The sequence below is a fragment of the Varanus komodoensis genome, unplaced genomic scaffold, assembly GCF_004798865.1.
Source record: "Varanus komodoensis strain SLA01 unplaced genomic scaffold, ASM479886v1 scaffold49, whole genome shotgun sequence".
In the NCBI taxonomy this organism is placed as follows: Eukaryota; Metazoa; Chordata; class Lepidosauria; order Squamata; family Varanidae; genus Varanus; species Varanus komodoensis.
The window spans coordinates 1,830,877-1,853,602 of NW_025336072.1; the positions used below are offsets into that span (position 1 = coordinate 1,830,877).

The 22,726-nt window shown below is 41.3% G+C and overlaps 1 protein-coding gene across 1 annotated transcript in view; it reads right to left on the bottom strand.

The window, feature by feature from the left end:
- OAT (ornithine aminotransferase) overlaps nucleotides 1-21,985 on the bottom strand; it is a 25,572-nt gene extending 3,587 nt beyond the window's left edge. Inside the window, exons 1-9 of the mRNA XM_044445602.1 lie at nucleotides 21,877-21,985; nucleotides 15,147-15,365; nucleotides 8,514-8,738; nucleotides 7,919-8,014; nucleotides 6,173-6,300; nucleotides 4,673-4,795; nucleotides 3,081-3,209; nucleotides 1,151-1,264; nucleotides 505-649 (exon numbers count right to left, since the gene is read on the bottom strand). Of these exons, the coding sequence (XP_044301537.1) occupies nucleotides 505-649; nucleotides 1,151-1,264; nucleotides 3,081-3,209; nucleotides 4,673-4,795; nucleotides 6,173-6,300; nucleotides 7,919-8,014; nucleotides 8,514-8,738; nucleotides 15,147-15,345 (1,159 nt within the window). The 5' untranslated portion in view covers nucleotides 15,346-15,365; nucleotides 21,877-21,985. The remainder of the gene's footprint in view (nucleotides 1-504; nucleotides 650-1,150; nucleotides 1,265-3,080; nucleotides 3,210-4,672; nucleotides 4,796-6,172; nucleotides 6,301-7,918; nucleotides 8,015-8,513; nucleotides 8,739-15,146; nucleotides 15,366-21,876) is intronic.
- Nucleotides 21,986-22,726: the final 741 nt, after the last annotated feature.

The following is a 22,726-nucleotide window of genomic DNA, read 5'->3' on the forward strand; positions in this document are numbered from 1 at the left end:
AATCTCCCATAATTACTGTGTCTCTCCCCTGAGATATCCTTAGAATCTGGCCTGTCAGGACATCATCCAGGGTCTCAAGTAGACCTGTAGGGCGATAACATACCCCCACTGTCAGGTCTGTTTCCCTGTCAAAACTCCTAAGTTTCACCCAGACTGCCTCTACCGAATCCCCATCTGTGCTGCATTCTATCTCACTGCATCCTATCCCTTCCCTGGCATATAAAGCCACGCCCCCACCTCTCTTTCCCTTCCTGTCCTTTCTAAAAAGGTGATACCCTTCTATGTTCATCCTGCCTTTTCCTGTTTTTAAGGCAGTAAACTGAGGTGGGGGAGGGGAGAACATGACAGCCATTTTCCCATCAAATGGCTGCATCACGCCATCCATTATGGGTGGATGGGTGGAATATTGTACTATTGTCTTTGATGTGGTTCTCAGAACAATTTTCCTGCAAGAATTAAAAGGTGGCCTTACAACATACTGAAGCCTTGGTCTGATGAACTTACCTTTAGTTTGCCGTATAACAATAGCATTCAATAATCCTTTTCCTCTGACACAGGCCACAATATCCGATGGCGTTTTCATAAGTTCATTCCTCAGCAAGTTGCCCATGCTTTCTGCATTTTTCACCAAGTCTTCTTCTTCAATTACCTAAAGCAGTTTGGAATCAAACTGAGCACTGAGGCAGTACTGTGAATCACAGTAAGACATTCAGTACCGTCCACATTGCACCACCACCACCACATAATTAACCAAGGAAGCGCTGCAGATGGGCACAAGTGCTCAGTTTTGAACAGATGTATGATACGGAGCAGATGCACAGCAGCTCCGCAGTCGTTTGTTCAGTATTTGCACAGCATTTTATAATTACCCTCATAGAATGGACAAGCTTAGGAAAATTAACAATTCTCTGAGCATGCCATTCCAAGTTATTTAGGTAAGTGCAATGTGGTTTTGTCTATTTTGAAGGCTATAAACAAGCCTTCCCCATCCTGGCGCTCTCCAGATGGGTTGGACTGCAACTAGCATCATTCCTGATGAGGACAGCCAATGGGGAAGGGCTATGCTGCTTGAGAATGATGAAAGCTGCAGTCTAGCACAGTTAGAGAGTACCAGGTTTGGGAAGCCTGCCTCAAATTGCCACCTACATACCTCAAGTGCTGCCATGGCCACCCGGCAGGCCAGTGGATTCCCTCCATATGTAGAACCATGTTCTCCTGGTTTAATGGTGAGCATGATTTCATCATCACATAGTACTGCTGAAACCTATGAACAGAAATTCTGTACTGAGACATTTAAATTGCTACAGTTAAAAAGGGAAGTCCTCTTTCGCTTCACAATACTGCAGATGGTCCACCAGTATAACTTTGTGGTGCTTCCAGAACATTTGCTGCTGACCACTCACAAAGTTGTTCTTGCTCTACAATTCCACGCAGTGAATTTTTATGTCTTGCTATTTTCTTTAGTATGCATTCCTAAGAAAATGTTTCAGTTTTCAGTGGAAGTAGACAGGATTTACTGTTTTTACTGCATTTAGTAAGTATTTCCTATATTTACACTGCTGACTCAACTAAAAATAGAAGGTTCCAAAATGCATTCAGACTATGTTTTTCCATCTTAACGTTGGAAAATAATCCACACAAGCTGATCCTACTGACTTTTTCTTTGCAGCAATACCCACTGATTTCATTAGATCTTACTTCCAACTTCCAAGCATATTAAAGTTCCTCTTCGTAAGCAATATCAAGTACCCTGTTGAAAAGTCAAAACAGCATGGCATAGTGCTAGTTTCTTCTGTTTTCCAGTTTATACCATTCATAACCCAAAAGAGGATTAAAACACAAGAACTTTCTCAAAGATCACCTTCTCTTCTTGGTTCCTAGCTCCATAACGGAGCTCAGTAATTCTACAGACAAATCTTTCAGTTTATGATTATGCCAGTTTGCTGTTGATCCTACCCATTTGTATATATACTAACAGAGAAGTTTCAAGTATTAGAAGAGGAGTGCACAACTATTTTGGTCCCAATGGCCACAAGCATGTAAATGCGTTTTTCCCACGCACAAACCACCCCTCAAAACCCAGAAGATCTGGCTAGTGCTAGTTCACACCATATCTTCCAAGGAGAAAACTTTCTGTGTGCTGATTCTGACAAGGTCCTTGGCAGTGACAGTAGCAAATTAGGGTCACAGGAGGCAGTAAACAACATTTTAGGGAAGTACATGCTACCCAGGGAGTGTAGACCCTGTATTAGAGCTATTATACCTTTTAAAAATTATCCTAGTCCATTGTTGACCAAGCATCATAGTTTGGAAATAATTCTTGTTTTATATATTAACAAAACTTATGCTTTTTTCAAAGTGTGAATTGCTCCTGAACGAGAGGATATGCTGTACACCAATACAGTATCCAAGCATGATAGTAATAGTTTTGATAACCTTGGAGATTCAAGACAGTAACTCCATTATGCCAACAGGTACTAGTAAAGGGGATAGTTCATAGTTATTTTGCATAAACATACCATTTCTAATAAAGTGTGGATCTTAAACCTTGGTCAAACACATATCAAAGCAGCTTAAGGTGCAGGCTATGGTGTTTTGGTCTAATTTTAACCAGTATACCCTTTGTACCATTTTATATAGCTGTAGCAAATTAATATAGCCTTCTTTGGCTATAGGGCATTGGTCAATTCCAGAGATGTTTCCTATGTAAAATGTGGTGCTACAGAAAAATAATAACATGCCACTAATTCCTCAAGTGCAACATGGAAAAGCTTATCAATACTGCTCCCTTCAGAAGTAAAAACAAGGCATGCTACAAGAACATCTAGTAACAGGTTCTCCTGAAAGATTTTTCTTTTTCTTCATGTTTTAATACCATCCAACAGCCAAAAGGCTCTTATGCTATATTGTTTCCTTTCTATAAGGCACTCTTTTTTATCCAGTTGGAAATTAGTTACTAAAGAACTGCCATACTGTAAAAACTATGTTCTAACTTCACAGTATCAATAACACATTTTTTTTTCCTTAGGACAGCTTTGTACTTATTTTGTGGAAAACGCCAAAAAATAAGCAATACTTACAGGATAAAGACCTCCAGACAGGGCCTTTCCAAGCAGTATCATATCAGGTCTAACATTTTCATGATCAGCAGCCAGCATTTTCCCAGTTCTACCTAGCCCAGTCTGAATCTCATCAGCGATAAAGAGAACCTGTTTTATTTTTTAAAAGTATTGATATATAAGTTGGTACTTGAATTCAAAGAAAAATATTTCTTCAGTAAAGTAACTTCATCCCAACATTCCAAGCAAACAAATTTCACAGTACCAGAAATTTAAGGGCTATTCAATCCCTGGATGGTGCACCTTTAAAGTAAGGATTCCGGCACATTTGTTCTCCACTATTCTTAAGAAATAGTAGGAGTGAAATTCCAATACCTGAGCTTCCTTTACAGCAAGGATCCCTAACATAGTGTCCACAAATCTCTCCCGTCCCTGCCCACTTCAAAAGATTGCTTTAATTTAAAAAAATCTGAAATTTTTGAGGGCCCTCTTCTTCATCGCCCTTTCTGTTCTCCAGCCTTGCTCTTTCCCTTCTCTCTACCCCTCTGCCTTCCTGCTTTCCCCCCTTTTTTCTCACAATGTCTTACCTCCACCCTGCCATAGCTCATCTTGACTAGTTAGGCCCTCAGAGCAGCCATTATGTGATTAGCCATCTGGGAACCTATATTGTGATAATGGCCACCACAGTTCCCAAATGTGCCCACAATTCCAAAACGGATGGGGTCTCCTGCATTACAGTGTTTCTATTTGATAGTCCTTGTACAGAACAATTTCTCTCCAAAGAAGGATTTCTATCTACGTAGCATTATCAGGGTTTTACCATCACCTCTACCACTGGAAGCACCAAAGAAAACAGATGTCCAGCAAGATATTTTTTAGCTTGCAGACAGACTTGGTGAGTTATCACACAATGAACAATTTTGCCTGTCTGTCTGTCTTTCTTGGTACTGCAAAGCTTCACTACAAATTGAAATATTGTCAAATGGCTCACTTGGTCACATCCATAATCCACATTTTTGTATGACCTTCTACTTAATAATAAAGTCCAAGTGATGTGTATATTATAAAAATCCCACTGGCTGCAATTCACCAGTGGTATACCTGAAGGTAAACAGAGTTGTTCTCTGTGAAAGGCCTCATCAACAGACTGGAAAAGACAATTGTGACTTGCCATCAGTGGGCTTAAGTCCAAACTAAGGGTACACGAAGTACACTCTATTAACTTTGCTGTCTGCTTAAGACAGACTTGGAACTGATAAGATAGTGGGGTTAAGCAATAGTTCACCTTTAAGAAAAGAGAACACTGATTTCTCCAAAATGCTGTATCATTCAGTGCTAGGCCTTTAAAAGATCAGGAAGCTGATCTGTATTCAACATTAGTCTTTTTAGAGCAGACTCACTGAAATAAATGTGATTTAAGTTAGGCCAGCACTGGATAGAACCTATGTCAGATGAAATGCTACTACAATCAGCACTATCAGAAAATGACTAGGGTGTGCCTTAACTACATGGATAGTTAATAGCTTTGATTCAGATGAAACCAACTGTATTAGCGAATTAAAAGACCTGGTCACTTTTCCAGAGCTTAAACATTTTCTTTTTAGCTTACTTACATTATTCTTTGTGCAAAGTTCTCGCACCCCTGTTAGGTAACCTTTATCAGGAACAATCACACCAGCTTCACCTTGAATTGGTTCCACCATGAAAGCTGCTACATTTGGGTCCTCAAGTGCACGCTAAAGAAGAAACGTATTGTGAAGGAAACAAGATGACCAAATGCAGTTATGAAGAAATAGTTTCAGCCTCTCTGCCTAAAACACACTGCTTCTAAATAGGCCTGTCCGTACTAGAACATACTGTTATCACAATAGATTATGACTAATCTATGATTAGGCTAAATAGATTATGGTTAGCTAGACTATGATTAAAGCAATAGATTATGACTTTTAATTTCATTTCAACTCCACACACATGCATGACCAACTTACTGAAAGAGTAAGTTTGTTTAGGGCTTAAACCTTTCAAATATTCTCAGCAAGCAAAAAGTGAGCAGTTTAATTCTTTCTTTCTTTTTTAATTACACTGGTTACATGATACTTGGAAGGTACATTGAGAGCACATTGTTCAACATTATCTTCCCCTCAGTTTCACATGAAGTGGAAAAACTGATACAACTGGAGTACATATTTTATCCCACATTATACTACTCTTGCCAATATTTGATACTGCATTTAGAAGCTAGTCAAAAACATATGTAGCTTTACCATTCTTCCTCTCTTCTGGGTCTTTCTTTTCTTTGTCCACTCTTCCTTACTCCTGCTTTAAATAGCATTTTGTTCTTCTCCTTTGCTTGCTTTCTCCCTCCTTGCTCATTTTTACCCTCCCTCAGTTACCATCCCCTACTCAGTCCTCCTCCCCATTCTTCAAGCTGGGAGCCAGAAATAATGATCTTTGCAGGATCTGCCCCAAGGTATTAACCCTATGTGGACTGCTGCCTCATGCCCTTCCTTCTCCTCTCAATCCAAAAACTTGTATAATTCACATTTTCTGTTGGCCTCCCTTTGGTTTCCCTTGCATACAAACATGCCTTTCATATTACTTAGCTCTGCATACCTCAGGGTTGCCCTCAATAATCAGTATCCTCCCTTTGTTTTGTGGGTGACCCCATTTTTAGCATGGGGGCCATCCACTTTGCTCTCAGAAGGAACAGTGATTCTCCACTGAAAAAAAATCATGTAGTGGTAGCATCATTATTAATTTTCAAACCCTTTCCTGTTATTGAAACTCCTATGATGAGCGAGTTCAAGGCTTTCGTCCCCAGACACTTAAGATTATACACATTCAAGTCAGTCACATGCACCTTTCAGCAGGATCACAGAGGATCCTCAGTGTAACATGGGCTGTACATGGACACAATACAGAATTGTTATTTGCCTTCTACACCACCCAATATCTAAAGCTGCAGAAGCCATTTCTACAGTTGCAGTACCACTTTTATCATTTATTACAAACTTTTGCACATTGCCCTTCAATTTCCAGGACAGTTTATGTAAAAACAAAGCACAGCAAAAACATTTCTAGGTTGCTTCATAGAATGGAAAATGCTGAAGTACCTCAAGAGCTGGCAAGTCATTGTAAGGAATTACTTCAAAACCAGGCATAAATGGGCCAAACCCATCATAGCTGGAAGGATCTGTGGAACTCGAGATAGCAGAAAGTGTTCTTCCCCAGAAGTTGCCAGCTGGTGTAAGGGAGATAAAAAGTATTAAAAGAAGCACATTCAGTTATACTATGGAACCCAGTCAGCTCAAGAGGTTACCAAACACTAGATACTTTGGAAAGGTAGAGCACTTTACACTGATCATTGTTGGGTTTAGATCATGTGCCCTTGCCAACTGAGTCACAACTTCATCTTCTATATTTTGGAACCAGCCACAGCCAGAGCTACATAGGCTGTTCTCCTGGTTCACAACAGAATCCACTCAACACTGTTTTACACATTCACACTATACAAAGATACCACAGGGATTAATAGAAAAGTACATTTAGATACATTTTTAATTAGCTTATCTAAACAGTAAATAACTGCTGGATTTTATATTTCCAAAATAGGAAAACAGTAATCATTTGCTCCTTTTTCCCAGCAACCTTAAGCACAAGTGAAGGCTTCATAGCACCCAGTAGGGCAGGGAAGGGGATTCTCCAATCAATGGATGTCTTCCCCCATGCCACACTGCTCTCCCAAAGCTGAAGAACAGGAAACTCACTCAAGCAGAGGAAGGGAAAACCCACTCTTCTCTCTTTGCTTGGAGAGAAGATGATGTCTCCTCCCTCAGCAATAGAGAACAGCAGCCTTTCCTCTGTTGCTGAGAGGAGCTGCCCTTTTCTCCAAGTAGAAGGTATAGATCAACCACTCTTTGCCTCTCCTGCACAGAGGAGTTGCTCTGCATGGAAATACTTCCCCACAACAATAGTGTGCAGTGCTTCAGGAAGAGTGTCCACCCACAGATGTCATCTAGAAGGAAGAAGCCTGGGTCCCAGGGACTAAACCCTTGAAGTAAAGTGCAATACACTACAATTCTACAGCCTGCCAGAAGAGCATCTGGAATATGCACAAACACTACTTGACTGGCACAAGAGCAGCGCTGGAGGAGTCCCTGGTGTAGCTGCAGAAATCTCTGTGGGTGTAGAGGTACCACTGGTGGCATTTCACCAGTGGTGTAAAGGACAGAGTCCAGCAGAGAGCCCTGGATCCACAGGACCAAATACCTGATTCCCTGTGACATGACCAAAGAAGGACTAAGAGCAATGCCAGTCCTTGAGCTAGTGTACTCACTTCCCTCCCATTCTTGTCAAAGGGAAGGGTGGCAAGAACTCTGCATGCAGAAGTAAAATAAAGAAAAAGATGCACCGTCCCAGTATTTTTATATACATTTACATCTTGTAAATTTGTATCACATTTGGCTTATCCAGAAATAAGATACTGTGTCTCACTGTATTGCATGCATGTTTAATCCCTGGAAGCGCTATACAGGGTTGGGAAATCTCCTCCCTGAAACCCTGGAAGCTGCTGCCAGTCAGTGTTGACAATACTAGTCTAGATACATGAAGGGTATGACAGAGTACAAGGTATCTTCCTATCTGTAGCTTCCATGTAGCCTGAAGTGCCTGACCCTGCCTAATCTTGGAAGCTAAGCAAGGTCAGGCCTGGGCAGAAGTGGGATGGGTGACTTGAGTGTATGATCTAGGATTATTGCTGTCAACTGCCTAGAGAGCTTTGGCTATGGGCAGTATAAAAATGTAATAATAATAAAAAAAAATTGTCACCACTTGAAGCACATTATTAAGCTTTCACATACCTGCAAAAATAACCTTTGCCTTGTATTTTGGAATTCCTTTCACTGTATATGCCCATTTACGAGCCAGCTTACAGGCCGTTTCACCAGCCTCCACACCTAAAGCAAAAAAGGACATACAATGGAGGGAAAGGGTGCGGTGGTGGGGGTGGGGAGGAAAGGATATCCATTACTATCAGAAGCCAGAGTACAGACTATCTACAGATACACACTATGCAAAGCAGGCAAGACTAATGCACCCTTTACCAAGACCAAGGGAAATGGAAGCTCAGCATCAAGGGCACTTTAAAAAAGGAAAGTGAAGGAAAGTGGCACTGGGCCCACAAAAGATTCAATCCTGTATACACACCCCTTCTCCCAAGAGAAATATGAAGAATCTAATCCCCCAGGAGATACTTATCCATTTGGAATATAGAAGAGCTACCTGCATTTACATAGCCACATTAAGCTCTCTTAGGGCATGGTCAAATAGACATCAAAATTGGTGTTCTCTGAACACCCAGGAAGCCATTGCAAGCTTCAGGAAACCACAACTGCCCTCTAGAGCACTCACATGTTCATTCATAAGGTTTTGGGAGGACAAGACAGGGAATGTTACCTGTGTTCATTGGAAGCACCTTGTTGTATTTGAACATTTTAGTTACATACTCTTCATATTCACCAAGCACATCATTATAAAACGCTCTGGACGTAAGGGTAAGTTTGTCACACTGGGATTTCAGAGCAGCTACAATCTTTGGGTGACAATGGCCTTGATTGACAGCACTGTATGCACTTAAGAAGTCAAAGTATTTTTTCCCTTCTACATCCCACACATAAATTCCTGGAAAAAATTGAGAAAAAAAGTGAAGGTATTTGGAAAATACTAGCATGGCATATCTTGTACAAAACATACACAAATAAATTTAGAACACTTACTGTTTGAGGAATTTGGGAATAGAGTGAAAGCGATCAAATTGGTTGCAGTTGCAATCATTTATCTAATAGGAAATCCCACTGAACTAAGAGCAGACTTACTTCTGAATAGACATAGAGAATCATGGTCCAGCTTATTCAACTGATATTGAATAAAGTATAGAAAAATATATAGTTTCTGCAGAACAGCTACCACTCCAGCCACACTTCATGAATCGTGTGGCTGCTTTATCAAAACCTGGCCAGAATAACATCAGTACAGAGTGTACAAGTTCATAATTTTCCATTTCCCCAATAGGTTTGAATGCAAAAACTTGAGTTTTTAGTTTTACAAGCAAAGGACTGTTGTCTTGCACTCACAGAACACACTGATAGTTTAGGGGTCATGATGCAGCAGTGGTTAGCCTACAGGCAGGCGCTGTAGCAGTACTGAGGTCTGATGTCTAAAAATACAAGCTGCTAAAATTAAATCCAACCCCAGCTTTGACTTCTTTCCTAACCCTAACCCAGTATGCTGCATTTGGCCAAAGGAGCATTAACTGTATGCTGTGAACTGCCAGAATTCTGTCCTTTACTAGCACTGTCCAGAAGTTATGCCTTCTGTGCAGTCTGTGGCAACCTGTTGGCAGTGACAGGCAGCATTCCATACTAGCCAGCTGGGAAAGACCATAGTTATTTGATATTGTTATCAAATTAGCATTCCAGAAACTAAGGATGCAAGCCAAACAAGCTGCCCATAAGACTGAACTGTGAGAATTACAAGCATCCTGGGCAGAGTGGGAGGACTGGCAAAGGGACTCCTTGCCTCCCCACTACTTGTTTTGCATTTCTGCTACATGAATGTTTCCTAGCTGAGGGTGCTTCTCAAGAGGGAGGAGAGTGCAATGGAAGGAAGGGGAATGAAGCTCACAATTACTCAGCTCTGGGACTGGAGTTCTGTCTCCATTCTCAGATCTGGGAATCCAAAGTATCCTGTAGTTCTTCTGTTTAGGAGGCCATAGGACAAGTTAGTTGGCATGCCATAGTTTGAAACATTCTTGTTTTTCTCTTTCCAGACTGCAAAGAAGCAATTTTTTCCATACGAGATAACTCTCGAACTTTCACTCAACATACAGCTTCTGCCTAACTCTATGTAAGGCAGACTAAACTTCATGGATAAGCTCACATGTTTGATTTAAGTGAGCAAGTCCTTTATAGGCCAAAGGCAAGGGAAAGCTGTTATTTTTCAGTCCTCCAAGGAAAACTGAAAGCTACATAGCTGTCTTCCCTTGACGTTATGCTTCAGCAAGCCACAAGATGCCCAGAACAAAACAACCATTTACTTGTCCTCAAGGAAGCACTTGATAATAGTTGCATGACACTTTGGTAGTTTGGAACATGTAGCAAACGCATGTTCTGTGAGGTATTACTTCTTTACAAAGTTGCTAATTTGCCACTGTAAACCAATAAGACTTGACCTGTAAGACGTTTCCAGAAGTTTGTTTTACTACAAGGTTACATAGTAGCAAGAGAACAGTTAGACTCTGGCACTATTTGAGCTCCTAATTAGGTTAAAGATGCATTCTCAAGAAGCAGTGAAGCTTGCCAAATGCGGTGACACGTACGAGAAACTGTGGGGCACGTGATAAGCATCTGAAGTCCCAAGTCCTGGGCACCTACTAGTATGTGTTCAAGTCCATATATGCTTTGCACTAAGACAGAACCAAAAGCCCAGTAACTTTTACAACAAAAAATGAAATGGGGATGGGGAGAGGGAGAAAGAGAATCGCACACCTAGCTCTCAACAGCAATTACTACAACAGCATCATTCTGTGCAAGAGAAATATGTTCGATCATCAAAATTAGGAAATCATGTTGATGGCAGTTCAACCCAATGAAGCTGCCCATAATCTCCTTAACCTGGAGGATTATGGGCATCCTACAATGGGCAGAAGAAGTAAAGAGCGAAGTTTTGCCCCAAAATATAAGTAGAGACTGAGGAACCACCAGGATACGAAATATGCTGGCACTCCCTGCCTCCTTCACTCCCCACCCACAAAACTCTGTCTCTGAAGTCACTCGTGAAACCTCGGAGTTGCAACTAATGCGGTTCTTTCACTGCCACCTGAGAGAGCAGGGGAGTGGTGCTCCAGCTTTGGAGCCCCAGCATCAACTTCAGGACAGGCTCCGGAGGTTGGAGCTGGGATGCAAAATAACCTATAGCCAGCTTGACTCTGTATAGATGGCCTTAGGAATAAGCCTCAGTTTATTTGCTTTTTGTTCTAGCTATCAAGTTTACTTAGTACCAGAGGAAAACACTGAATGGCATTTAATTGTTCCAAGGGCAAGGACCAAGTGGAAGGAAAATGGTATTTGGACCATAAGGCAACTGCCGACATGCACTTATCATCTGCTATATACATCTATTAGGAAGAAAACACAAATTGGTATCTTTCTAATTGGTCAGTCCACTAAGTACCAATCAGACAGACAGACAGACAGACAGACAGACAGACAGAGTGAACCTTCTTTACAGCTAGCATAGGAATATGGCTATTTAGTCATGGCATGGACTGGTCCAGCCTCCTTTCCAGGTCCACTTGTTTTCGGTTATGTCTAGCACAAAGAAAAATGGGCTGGAAGCAAAGGGACAGAGCAAACTGCACTCCAAGGCTATAAATAATTTTACTGTTCTGCTTCTTATTCATGAGGGGAGGAGGTAAAGAAGAGATGGAATGATCAGTCCTTCCTTTGTAAGGTCCTCTAAGTAAAATGCTGGCAACTAAAAAGGCTAGGAACTTTGGGGTGATATCTTTTAAGGTTGGTATACAACTATAGTTATTCAGATAAACCATTTCTTTAAGGTTTGCATTACCAGACTTCTTCCTCCAGGTGCGACTTTTAAAAATGTAAAATATATATCAACTAAGACCCAATTTGGAACATAGGCACCACAAGATATGGTTGCTGAGGTGACCAAAGATGTATTATTTGTTTGTTTCATTTCTGTACCACCCCACAGCTGAAGCTCTCTGAGCAGTTTATAACTGTTCATTAAAACAGACAATAAAAATGCAATAAAAATGAAAAAAATCGGAAATGTTAGAAAGTTTAAAACAGCTAAAAAAAGACAACAAAGAGCAGCTCTGCAGAAACATCCAAGATGCATAATTCCCCTCAGGCCCCTGGGCAGCCAAGCAAGTCTTTAAAGGCCTCAAGAAAAGAGGACCATCTTAACCTGGTGCTGAAAAAATGTCAGATTCAGCACCAGCCAGACTACTGTCGAGAATGTGTTCCACAGACCTGGGGTGGGGGGCTCTCCTGAATTTTCCATGACTCAGAGACCTCAGATGTGGGCGACTCAATCATCTCTTGATTCATCTCAGTCTGTTGCTTCATATGAGGGAACTTTTGAAACAACTTGGATGTACAGTGCATTAATTTTCTCCAAAGCTTGTGGAAAGAGGAGAACATTTCAACTGTATGCTTCCAGGTTCTTGTCATATGCCAAAGGACATTGGGATAGAGTTGAGTGCTAAAAATAAAGGCTGTCTACTATTACGGTGGGTGGACTCTTGCTAGGCCAACCCTCCCATGGACCAGAGTAATGCCCCTGCCTCAGGCAGCAGAGCAGAAGTGGTGGCAAACGGCACTACTCCCCTGCTCCCACCCCTGCCAGGAGAGCGCACTCCTGCAGCCTCTAGTAGGTGCTACAGAAAGCCTTGCCACCTGCTTCCCTGCCGTGGCATTCACCCTCTTCAGACCAGCTGCCCTTCAGAGAAATGCATCAACGCAAGAAACAGGCATATGGCTCTTTGGAGAGCCTGCCTGGCCAAAATGCCTGGCTCTGCAGAATCATCCTACAGAGGGAGGCGTTTCTGCAAGGCAGAATCTCTGAAGAGCCATGCCAGCTACTTCCCCCAGCTGTATGATACAGCAGTAAAAGGAAAGAGGGGTCACAATACAGCCGCATGCGTGCTCTCACCTTTCGGCCAGCAGAAAGGCTTGTGTGTGAGCTAGACTCCTGTACAGTACACAGTTATCTGGTAGCAAGACACATTTATTGAACAAAGAGTTTCAAACTCCCAACTCACTCGCTTCAGTCTTAGGAAAGAAGCATGTTGTATCTATGAAAAGCAGAGCCAATACAGAAGAGCAGTATGCTTTATAAGCAAAGTAGGTCACAAACAATACGTAATGTAATATGAATTGCTCTTCTCTGCAAGCAAGGAAAACATGACACTTACACTCTCCAAACTCTCATGAGTTTTCAAGGAACTGATGCCATCTCCACTGAGATGGCTTCAAATGCTAACTGAGAGGCAGCCAGAAATAGAGATGCAGTCACAGATGTGTTTCAGCCAGTGACAGCTGTAGACTGTTTCTCACAACTCTATGAAATCCGTACCTCCAAGCTTCATCAGGAAAGGAAAGACTGGCAAACACAACCTTTGTCTGCTGCTGCCTCTCTTGCAAATGATAGGAGCCTCTGTCCTGATCAGACCAACTGAATAATTTCCCATTCTGTGTACTACATCAGTGTCAGCTAACAAAAAGCTACCTCTATCCAGGCACCGAAACAAAATCAGAAGGGAGCAGTGAAGCAAGAATACAGATTTATAACTGAGTGTACCTTAGTCCATGCCTTATATGCCAACCTCCTTCAACCTTGTGATTATTCTTCAGATATCTGGGGATTGATGGAGACATAAGCCTACAGGCCAGGAGGAAAAACCTTGTTCAAATAGAGCATTCCAGCTGGTATTACTGATAGGAGGGAAAGCAAAAAGATAACCCCAGGCTAGTAAAGCAAGAATGTGTCTCTTGCTTGGCATAGTGGTTTTGCACAGTAACTGCAAATAATTTCAAATGATTTATTACTAGGTCACTTTGGGGCACAGTATTACCTTTCTACCCATAACCCACATCCAAAAGTGGCTTGCTGGGAATTCATAGTTGATAAAAAGAACCTAGGGATCTGGAGCCACACCCAAAGGATGAGAACTGGCTTTCTGCCACCAAGCTGTTTAGTCTGCTTTTATTTATGCTATTATGTCCCTGCCCACTGGCTCACCTTGTCAATTTTTCCCCATGAGAGAAGTATTTAACTTCCATTCTATGAGGGTTTTCCAGACACAAGAAAAGCTGGCAGGAGTTGAATGGGAGGTCACAGTCATCTGTTCTGGATACTTGCCTGCCGCTCCTTCCTCCCAAAACCCTGGTCCCTTTCTCCTTCCCCGTACTAGCGGCACATGTGAACTTACTCCTTCTCTTTCATAAAAAGAGCAAATATACAGGTAGCAATCACAGATTCTGTTGTTTCCATTGGCACTTAAAAAAAAAACACCAACAGGCATTCCACTTGCTTACTCTCTCAGCATTCTCTCTTCTGAAAAAACAAGCATGAGCAAGTAAGCAAAAGAGAAAGAGCAAATGCAGCAGTTGTACCATCACAGTATTTCTGCTCCCCATGGAAACACCATTTTTGTGGTGGCTGTGCATTTTTCAAAAGGTGTGGAAGAAAATGGTAAACTGGAATTATATGGTTGAATTGATATTCTCAATGTTACTTAAGTCACTAATCTATGGAATGCGCTCCCCAGAGAGGTCCGCCTGGTGCCGTCGTTATTCGTTTTTTGGCGCCAGGCGAAGACCTTTTTATTTAAATGTCATTTTCATTGTTAATATTATTTGCTTATTTTATCTGGCCAGGGCGACTTATTTTATATTGTTAATTTGTTTACATTTTTAATGTATTTTAATTTATGTTGCAAGCCGCCCCAAGGCTTCGGCAAATGGGGCGGCATAGAAATGTTTTAAATAAATAAATAAATATTGCCTAGGAACATATAGTGCCTTGCAGATGTATTTACCCACTTTGATTTTTACAAATTTGTTGAGTTGCAGCCTGGAACTGAAATTGATTTAACTGGCATAGTTACCACTTGAGGTACAAAAGATATTTAACACAAAGAAGATGCAAAATATTTGTCATGGGACACAAAACTAAACAACAACAAACTGACACTTTTTGCCTGCAGAAGTATTCAACCCCCTGAGTTAATACTTGGTAGAAGCACATTTGGTAGCAATTACAGCTGCAAGTCTTCTTGGGTAAATACCTATCATATTTGCACATTTTTGCCCAACGTTAGCAAAATCGGTCCAGTTCAGTCAGGTTGGATGGGGACCACTGGCGAATGGCAACTTTCAAGTTTTGTGACAGATTCTCAACTGGACTGAAATCTGGGTTTCATGTGGAACTCAAAAAGTAAAAACATTGAGGGGGATGAATACTTCTGCAAGGCACTATATTGGATAGATAAAATATACATACCTTCTCCTTTTTGTAGTGCAACAGGAAGTGGATGGTAGTTATGTGCACCATACTTGGCCTCACGTTCAAAAATATAATCAGATGAGGGTGGGCCTTGGACTGTTTTTTTAGTAGCAACAGATGTTGCTGAACTCACTGAAGCATGAACTCCCCGACGGAGAACACCAAAGGACTGCAGACAGGTCAGTTTAGAGAACATGATTACAATATGGTATAGGCCTGAGAAAAGAAAAGTAACATGGGAAAACAGGTGAGAAACATAGAGACTCATGGAGGACAGCAGCTTCACCATCAGATTTGCAAAGAAATCCATTAACATTGATCACAGGCATCTACAAAAATAGATGTGATTACATGAAGGATGATCTAAGTACATTGAAAGTATTTCACCACAGAGAGAGGCAGTCCATTTCCTACTGCACACTTAAAAATTCACAAAACAGCCAGTACAGCTCTATAACGGAGGTAGACAGGCAGTAACTTTCCAGAAGTTAGCCAGTATGGAAGAGACAACATGAGAAAATTAAACACTAGTTTCCATTACAACTCTCAGTCTTGTATCCTACCTTCCTACCAACTGGTGCACAGATACCTGCATTCATGAGTGAGTGTATTTGCACACTGTCATACAAATGAGATCAGTCAATGATGAAGTTACACCAATTTATCAAAAACATCAGTATGATGAGTGACCTTTTGGATACCCTACGTCACTTCACAATTTGTACAGCCATTTCTCCTTAGCACATTCCCAGCTCTGAGCCATAAAAAGCATGACTACACAGCTTCTGTAACATGAAAGCCTAAACAGCAAAAGAAAATGGTAAAGGATTTTCTACACGAGTTCCAGTTATGCAGACCCCAAAGATGCTAAGTTTTCTTTGACATACTCTACAGAGGTACATAGATTGCATAGACTGTTAAACTGATTTGGATAACAAGATGGAAGCAAGGAAAAAAACCACAGTGAGCATGTTAAAAGAAAGCATTTTTAAAAGATGTGCTGATCCTGCTAGATCAGATCAGGTATCATCTCATCCAGCATTTTACCAAGCACTTTCCATCCCAATACTACCTACAGGCTTACAGGCAAGGGATGAAGACCACGGCCTTCAGGATTAAGAAACATACTGAAGTTCTGTAATTATAAAATATGTTACTGAAATGTTTTTTTCACAGTTACCCATTTAGCAGCAAGTAAAGGCATATAAAGAAAAACAAAAAGAATGTCTGGTTTCATGGAATCCTAGAACCTTGATGCTACTAAAAAGATCTTAAAAATATTTGTCCAGCATGTTTAACTGATGCAAGTGTTCATATATGGAGCTTTTACAGCTCATTTTAATCTGAACTGCAATATCACTCTTGTCACTAGACTTCTGCAGCACTGATAGCGCTAATCAGTTTATCCTCAAGATAAACAGATCCTGCTTTATGCTTCAGTATGATTAGTAGTTTGCCTGTTTTGTAAGACCAGAGTGGCTGTTTTTAATAGCTTCCATGGCATTTCAAACACTAAGCAATACTCTACATATGCAAAGTGCACTACTCAACCAGGAACTTACAAGACATTCATAGAAACACAACAAGCTTTATTGGTTCATTTATTAACCATATCTGAATACTGTTCCATATCTAAACATATTTTGGAGTGGTGAACAGTTTAAAAAAGCTAAAAAAGATAAAATAATAAAAACATAATAACATCAAAACCATGAGTATTTAGCAAGAAAGGCTCCAAGAATGAATTAAGTCTTCAGTGAGCACTGAAAACAACACAGTGTTGATGCCTATCTGACCTCCAAGAGCAAGGAATTCAACAGACACTGAAGCCATCAGATTGAAGGCCCTTCTGGTAGACTCTGGTTAGGCCATGGATCCTATTGGAACCACCAAGAGAATGCCCCCAGTGACCACAGTGATAGGGCAGCTTGATAAGAGAGAAGACACGCTCTCCGGTATCTTGTCCCAAGTTGTTCAGGGCCTTGTACACTAATACCAGAACCTTAAACCCAGCCTGGTAGCAAATAGGCAACTAATGCAGTTCTTTCAGAAGAGTTACATGCTAAAAAAGAACAGCTCCTGACAACAGCTGACTGCTGCATCCTGCACAAGGTCCAGCTTCCAGAGCACTAGTCCAGTCTTATGGTTACTAGTCCTGGTAACACTGTGGCCAACCTATCTCCATCCAGAAGATTGGGAAAGACATTCCAAGCTGCTGCAGTGCCTTGGGATTTCAACAACAGATCTAGGAGTACACCCAGATTACAAGCCTGATCTTTCAGAGGGAATGTAACCCCATCCAGAACAGGGAATGAGCCTTTTCCCCACTCACTCAGAGGACTTCTGTTTTTCCAGGATCCAGCTTCAGTTTATGGACCCTCCCCCAACCCATCACTGAGTCCAAACACTGATCTAGAACTTGCTCAACCTCTCCTGTTTTATGTGTCACAGGATGACATGACTAAGTTATCAGCACACTGATTGCATTTCACCTCAAATTCCCCAATCATCACTCCCTGTGGTGCCATACTGATGTTAAACAACATTGGAGTCAGGATGGTACCCAACTGTTAGGGGTCCAAGGCAGAGTCACTAAGTGTTACCCTCTGAAATCAGTTCTGCAGGCAAGACTAAAAGCACCACAACACAGTGTCTCCCATACCTAACCCACAGAGTGGATCCAAGAGATACCATGGCCAATGGAATAAAAAAATCAATGAGAGATTGAGTGGAATTAACAGGATTGTATTCTCTCATTCTTCTCCCAATAAAGATTATCTGTCAGGGCAACCAAGGCTGACACAGGTCAGATTGAAATGGGTCTAGATAAGTGTCAGCCTTATCCTCCAATATCTATATTATATTATCATAATTATCCCTCATAGCAGCATACTGGAACGGAATTCTGTAAAACAAGGGGTCTTCTTCTACTTTCAGGGGTATGTTATATAGAGAAAACAGAATGAATTTATTGCTATAGGTTTATCCCTTCTTGATTATTTAAGATGGCTCTAAAACATGTGCTCCTTTTGGGGATCTTGTTGCTTTTAGTATGATGTGTGTCGTTTTAAATTGTTTTCTATACGAGGAGTCTTCAAACCGTTATATTTTTTTGCTGATGGCATTAAAAAGTTGGTACAACGCTGGGAAAAATGCATGCAAAGGAAGGTGACTATGTAGAAAAATGATGTAATTTGTTTTTGAAATTCTTAATAGAGTTGAAAAAAGTGTGGAAACAGACACAGAGAGAGAGAGAGAGAGAGAGAGAGAGAGAGAGAGAGAGAGAGAGACCCACTGAAGCAAATAGCTCTCAAAATATATTTTTACTTGTGTATTTCTAAATAAAGCAATACCTCCACACATAGCCAGTGTTCTCCCAAAGGGAAACTAAACCACATATTCCTCTCCTTAAACATCTCACTACTAGGAAAGAAGAGGGGAATGTACTAATACTTTGTTGAATTTTTAAGTTCTTACCATTCTCAAAGCTTTCACGCAAATACATGTCACAGTTTCATTGCAGTTAAAGTTAGATCCTAGATTGATTAAAGTATTGGTTAAATCTTAAACAATGCACAGACTAGAGAGTTTAGGTTATGTTTGCCGGGTGCCACACACCGCAGCTGCTCAGCCAAATGCAGCAGGTAAATGGGAGGATCTGTCACCTCCTCCCACCCTGAAAATAGTGTCCTCTGTGCAGGTTCTTGCTGTGCATAAAAGGGACCTTTGCAGATGGAATGGAAAAGCATACAGCAAATTTCAAGTAATTTACATCTTTAGTTAATGTTTACAAGCAACTGCAGTAGCTTTTACTTAATTTTCATAAAATACAGCTGCACTTATTTCATTATGTATGCTGATTATTAAGTTTGACAGTTTAAACATGGAACTTTAAACTTGCAGTGGAAAAGAAGATTTTCAAAACTGTTTCTGCCTAAAATATGACCAGACCAGTCACATGTAGTAATATGTCACAAGTTGCTGGAGCAGCATATCTCACAAACTCCTCACCTGGAACTCTTAATCATCCTAGCAAGGCAAGGATGAATTTCACAATGTCCTGGATTAACTGAAAGTACATTTAATATTCTTGCACAGCACCATGCAAAGGCAAGATTAATGAATGAATAACCCATTTCTGTATTTTTTCACTGTGTTTACCACACTACCTTCCCATATTTCCCATATCTGTGTTCAGAGTTAAACACAGACTTAGGTTCTATCCTATTGCACAATTTTTTAGCAATGACTAAGTTTGGGAACATATTTCTAGATGTCTTTCACTGCAATTTGTAAATACACATACCACTGGACATAGCAAGACCTGTTTCTAAGTAAGTACAAATATATTTGCACTGTACTTGTCCTATGGTGCCAGCATATGGTTATGCAACTTTGCAAGCTCTTCAAAAAGAGCTAGTGGGTGCTCCTGTTAATATTGTAGAATGTACCTGGCTGGCCAGCATTGTGCCTGGGCAGGATGGTCATGTCCCAAGCATTGTCGACCTAAATCAGAGCATTACAAACAGCCAGAGATTGAGCAGTCTTCCACCAAAAGCTCCCAGCCCAAACTCCAGGGAGACCAGTCGCCCAGGTAAGCAAGGGAACCACCTGTATTCAAATGTGCCAGTCAGCAATCACTGTGGGAATTTCAACCCAGTAAGCAACTGTCATTGCTACCTGGCCATCAGGGGTATTAAAAGGGGACTCTGCCATGCACTCAGGATGAATTGTCATGTTGCATGTTCAAACCTTCCTCTCAAGAATAAAATACAGTTTTTTCCTCTCATTCTTGTTGTGCTTAATTGGACAAAGTGCACCAGGTCCAGACCCCTTGAGTCCTTCAATATTAACAAAGGATGTTAACATAGTTCCAGTATGACATTTACAGATTTCACAAAAAAGAGCAAGTGCCTTACCACATAAGATTTGGATAAGGCCCAGTTTTAAAAATGCATCACTGGAGGTTACATCAGGCTGAATTATTCAACCTGATAGGCCAGTGCAGGCCTGCCCCCTACACACCCCCCACAGAAAATAATCTAGCTTGCTCAATAGGCACAGGCAAGAAACAGGTCCTATTTTGAGAAAAGGATAAAATTTGGCTTAATAAAATGAACAGCTCTGATACTACAAATTCAGACAAAACTGTTCAGAGAGTTACCATCACATGCTAGGCCTACCAAGTAGCACAGATTTTTCTTTAAAGTTCTCCATTATCATGGATACTGAGTTAAGTCAATATCTCCTGTATAACACATTGAGGTCATTTCTGAAAAAATCAGATGTGATATACAGATTTTAAAATTGTATAAATATACCCTTTTTGGTGGATGAAAGTTGTCACTTGGAAAGTTGTAAGAACATTCCTAATACAAAATAAATCCACCTAAAATGATGCCTTCTCAAGTCCATTTCCTTATTTAATGCTTTAACTTGGTTATGAAACAATAACCTGGTTAAAACCTGGTTATGAAATAATTCACCCTTCAAATAGTTCTACAGGCCCATCATCAGCTGCAATAGCAAAAATAAGTGACAGCCATACAGATAAACTAACAGCAAGAAAACAGTGTTTTTAAGTTCCAAAAAACTTGGTTTACTGTATCAGCTGGGAAAAGATATCTGCTTAACAGAGCTGGGAAATGTCAGACTGGAGCAGACAATATTCTTCAAAGAGCTGAAGGCAGTATGTAAGCAGGCCAACTGCCCAAACTTTTTTTGTCTTTGTGAACAGGTTTTGCAAGTTTTGCACCGTTTCAAAAACCCACAAAAGCTCATTCGCAAGCGGCACCCACAGGACTAATTTATGGATTTATACCATTGGTGGTAATGCTTCTCTCAAGCCTGTTTGCTCTTTAAAATAATCATCCATTTCTACCCACTATCACTGCTACAATATACCAAGATGACATACTTCTGGATAGAGAGAGAGAGAAAAGAGAAATCAGCTAATCACTAAGAGTGCAAACCTTATTGAACATAAACCTTATTGAGTTCAGTAGGTCTTACTCCTAGATAAATGTGTATCATATCAGAGTCAGATCTTAAACAGAGCAATGTTTTTTCTTCTAAAGATAATAGGAAGCCTCCTGCACCTTCTTTTGAGATCACTAGTTCGCTATAGCTCTCTACAGAACTGAGAGAAGTAAAGAGGTCTATTAAGATTATCTACTATAAACTTCATATAGAGTCTATAAGGACAAGACTTCACATATTTTGGAGTCTGAGGCACCCACCACTTTGTGCAAAAATTTCTATCGGAAAACTGGCTGGGGCTGAAAAGTAAACAGATGCTCTTAGCGTACGCTGGTGAACACTCTGCCCATGGTCAGGAGATACCCAAATAGTATCTAGAGCTGCTGATCACAAACAATAAAGAGGAGCTCAGACCTGCCTTTCCATCAAATTAAGGCAGGAGGAAGCTGCAAGCGGGAAGAGCATTTTGGGGCTACCTTTTTGCTTTGGTCTTTTCAGAGGGCTTGAAAAGCGGAAAGACAGTAATGCGGGAAGCGAGGTTCCGCCCAGAGGTCTGTTCTATCCCTGAGGAGCTGGCTCCGCCGGCCACCCTCTCTTCGGCATCCTCCGGAAGGACGGCCCTAGATTGACGGGCACTCCTCAGGAGGGGCCCAGAGGAGTTGCCCCAGCTAGTGGGAGCCCCACCGCACGCCCTTCCCCACCCCGCAAAAGCAGTCAGACAGCCCGCGCGCCAAACGCGCCGCCATACCTTCGAGAAGCGAGCGACTTCTCCTCCCTTCGCCGAGTGCGCGGGTGAAAAGGGAAGCGGTGGCTTCTTGCAGTGCGTGTCACAGCTGAAAGGGGAGCCTACGTCACAAGCCCAGCAAGAAGGAACGTCGCCGCCGAGGTGCCCCATTGGCTTCACCTGCACGCCAATACCAATCACAGGGCAGCGGTGTCGCCTCTTTGCCCCGCCCCCAGAGCCGCCCGACAGCTCCGCTTCCTATTGGCTGCTATCCCGGCTCTGGCAGTCATTGATCCTCCTTGGCGCATTCGTTGCTTAATTTCCAAGCAATCCGCCTGTGAGTGCCGAAAACTTTCAGTGGAGCTTGGCTGGCTTTTGGAGAGTTGTTGGGGGGTTTTACTCCCTCTTGCTTGTGTCTCCCCAGTATCTGTTAGCTGTCAACTCTGCCTAAGCATTACATGTCCTTCTTCTGTATGCATCCTTTTAATTCTACACTTATGAACACATCGACTATATTACACACTTATGTTAGTCTTATGACCGGTATAGGTGGGAATTGTAGTTTGGTAAAGATGCTAAGAATATCCTATTAAAAGTTCTGTATTCTTCCTCAAGGAATTACCGTTCCCCGAATCATTAATGGCTGAGAAAGGGAATGACTAGTTTTAAGTCTATGTCTATTTAACCCCTGCATACTTCCAAGAATTTAATTGGGAATAAGTTCTGCTTAGGAGGACTTAATCGGGTTATGGTTGTGGAATTTTTGGATCCAGATTTTCAACGACTATTAAAATTGTTTTCAAACAAACTAACAAGTCCCACAAGTAGAAAATATGCTGTAGAGAGGAAGGATTTAAAGTGGAAAAAACGGGAT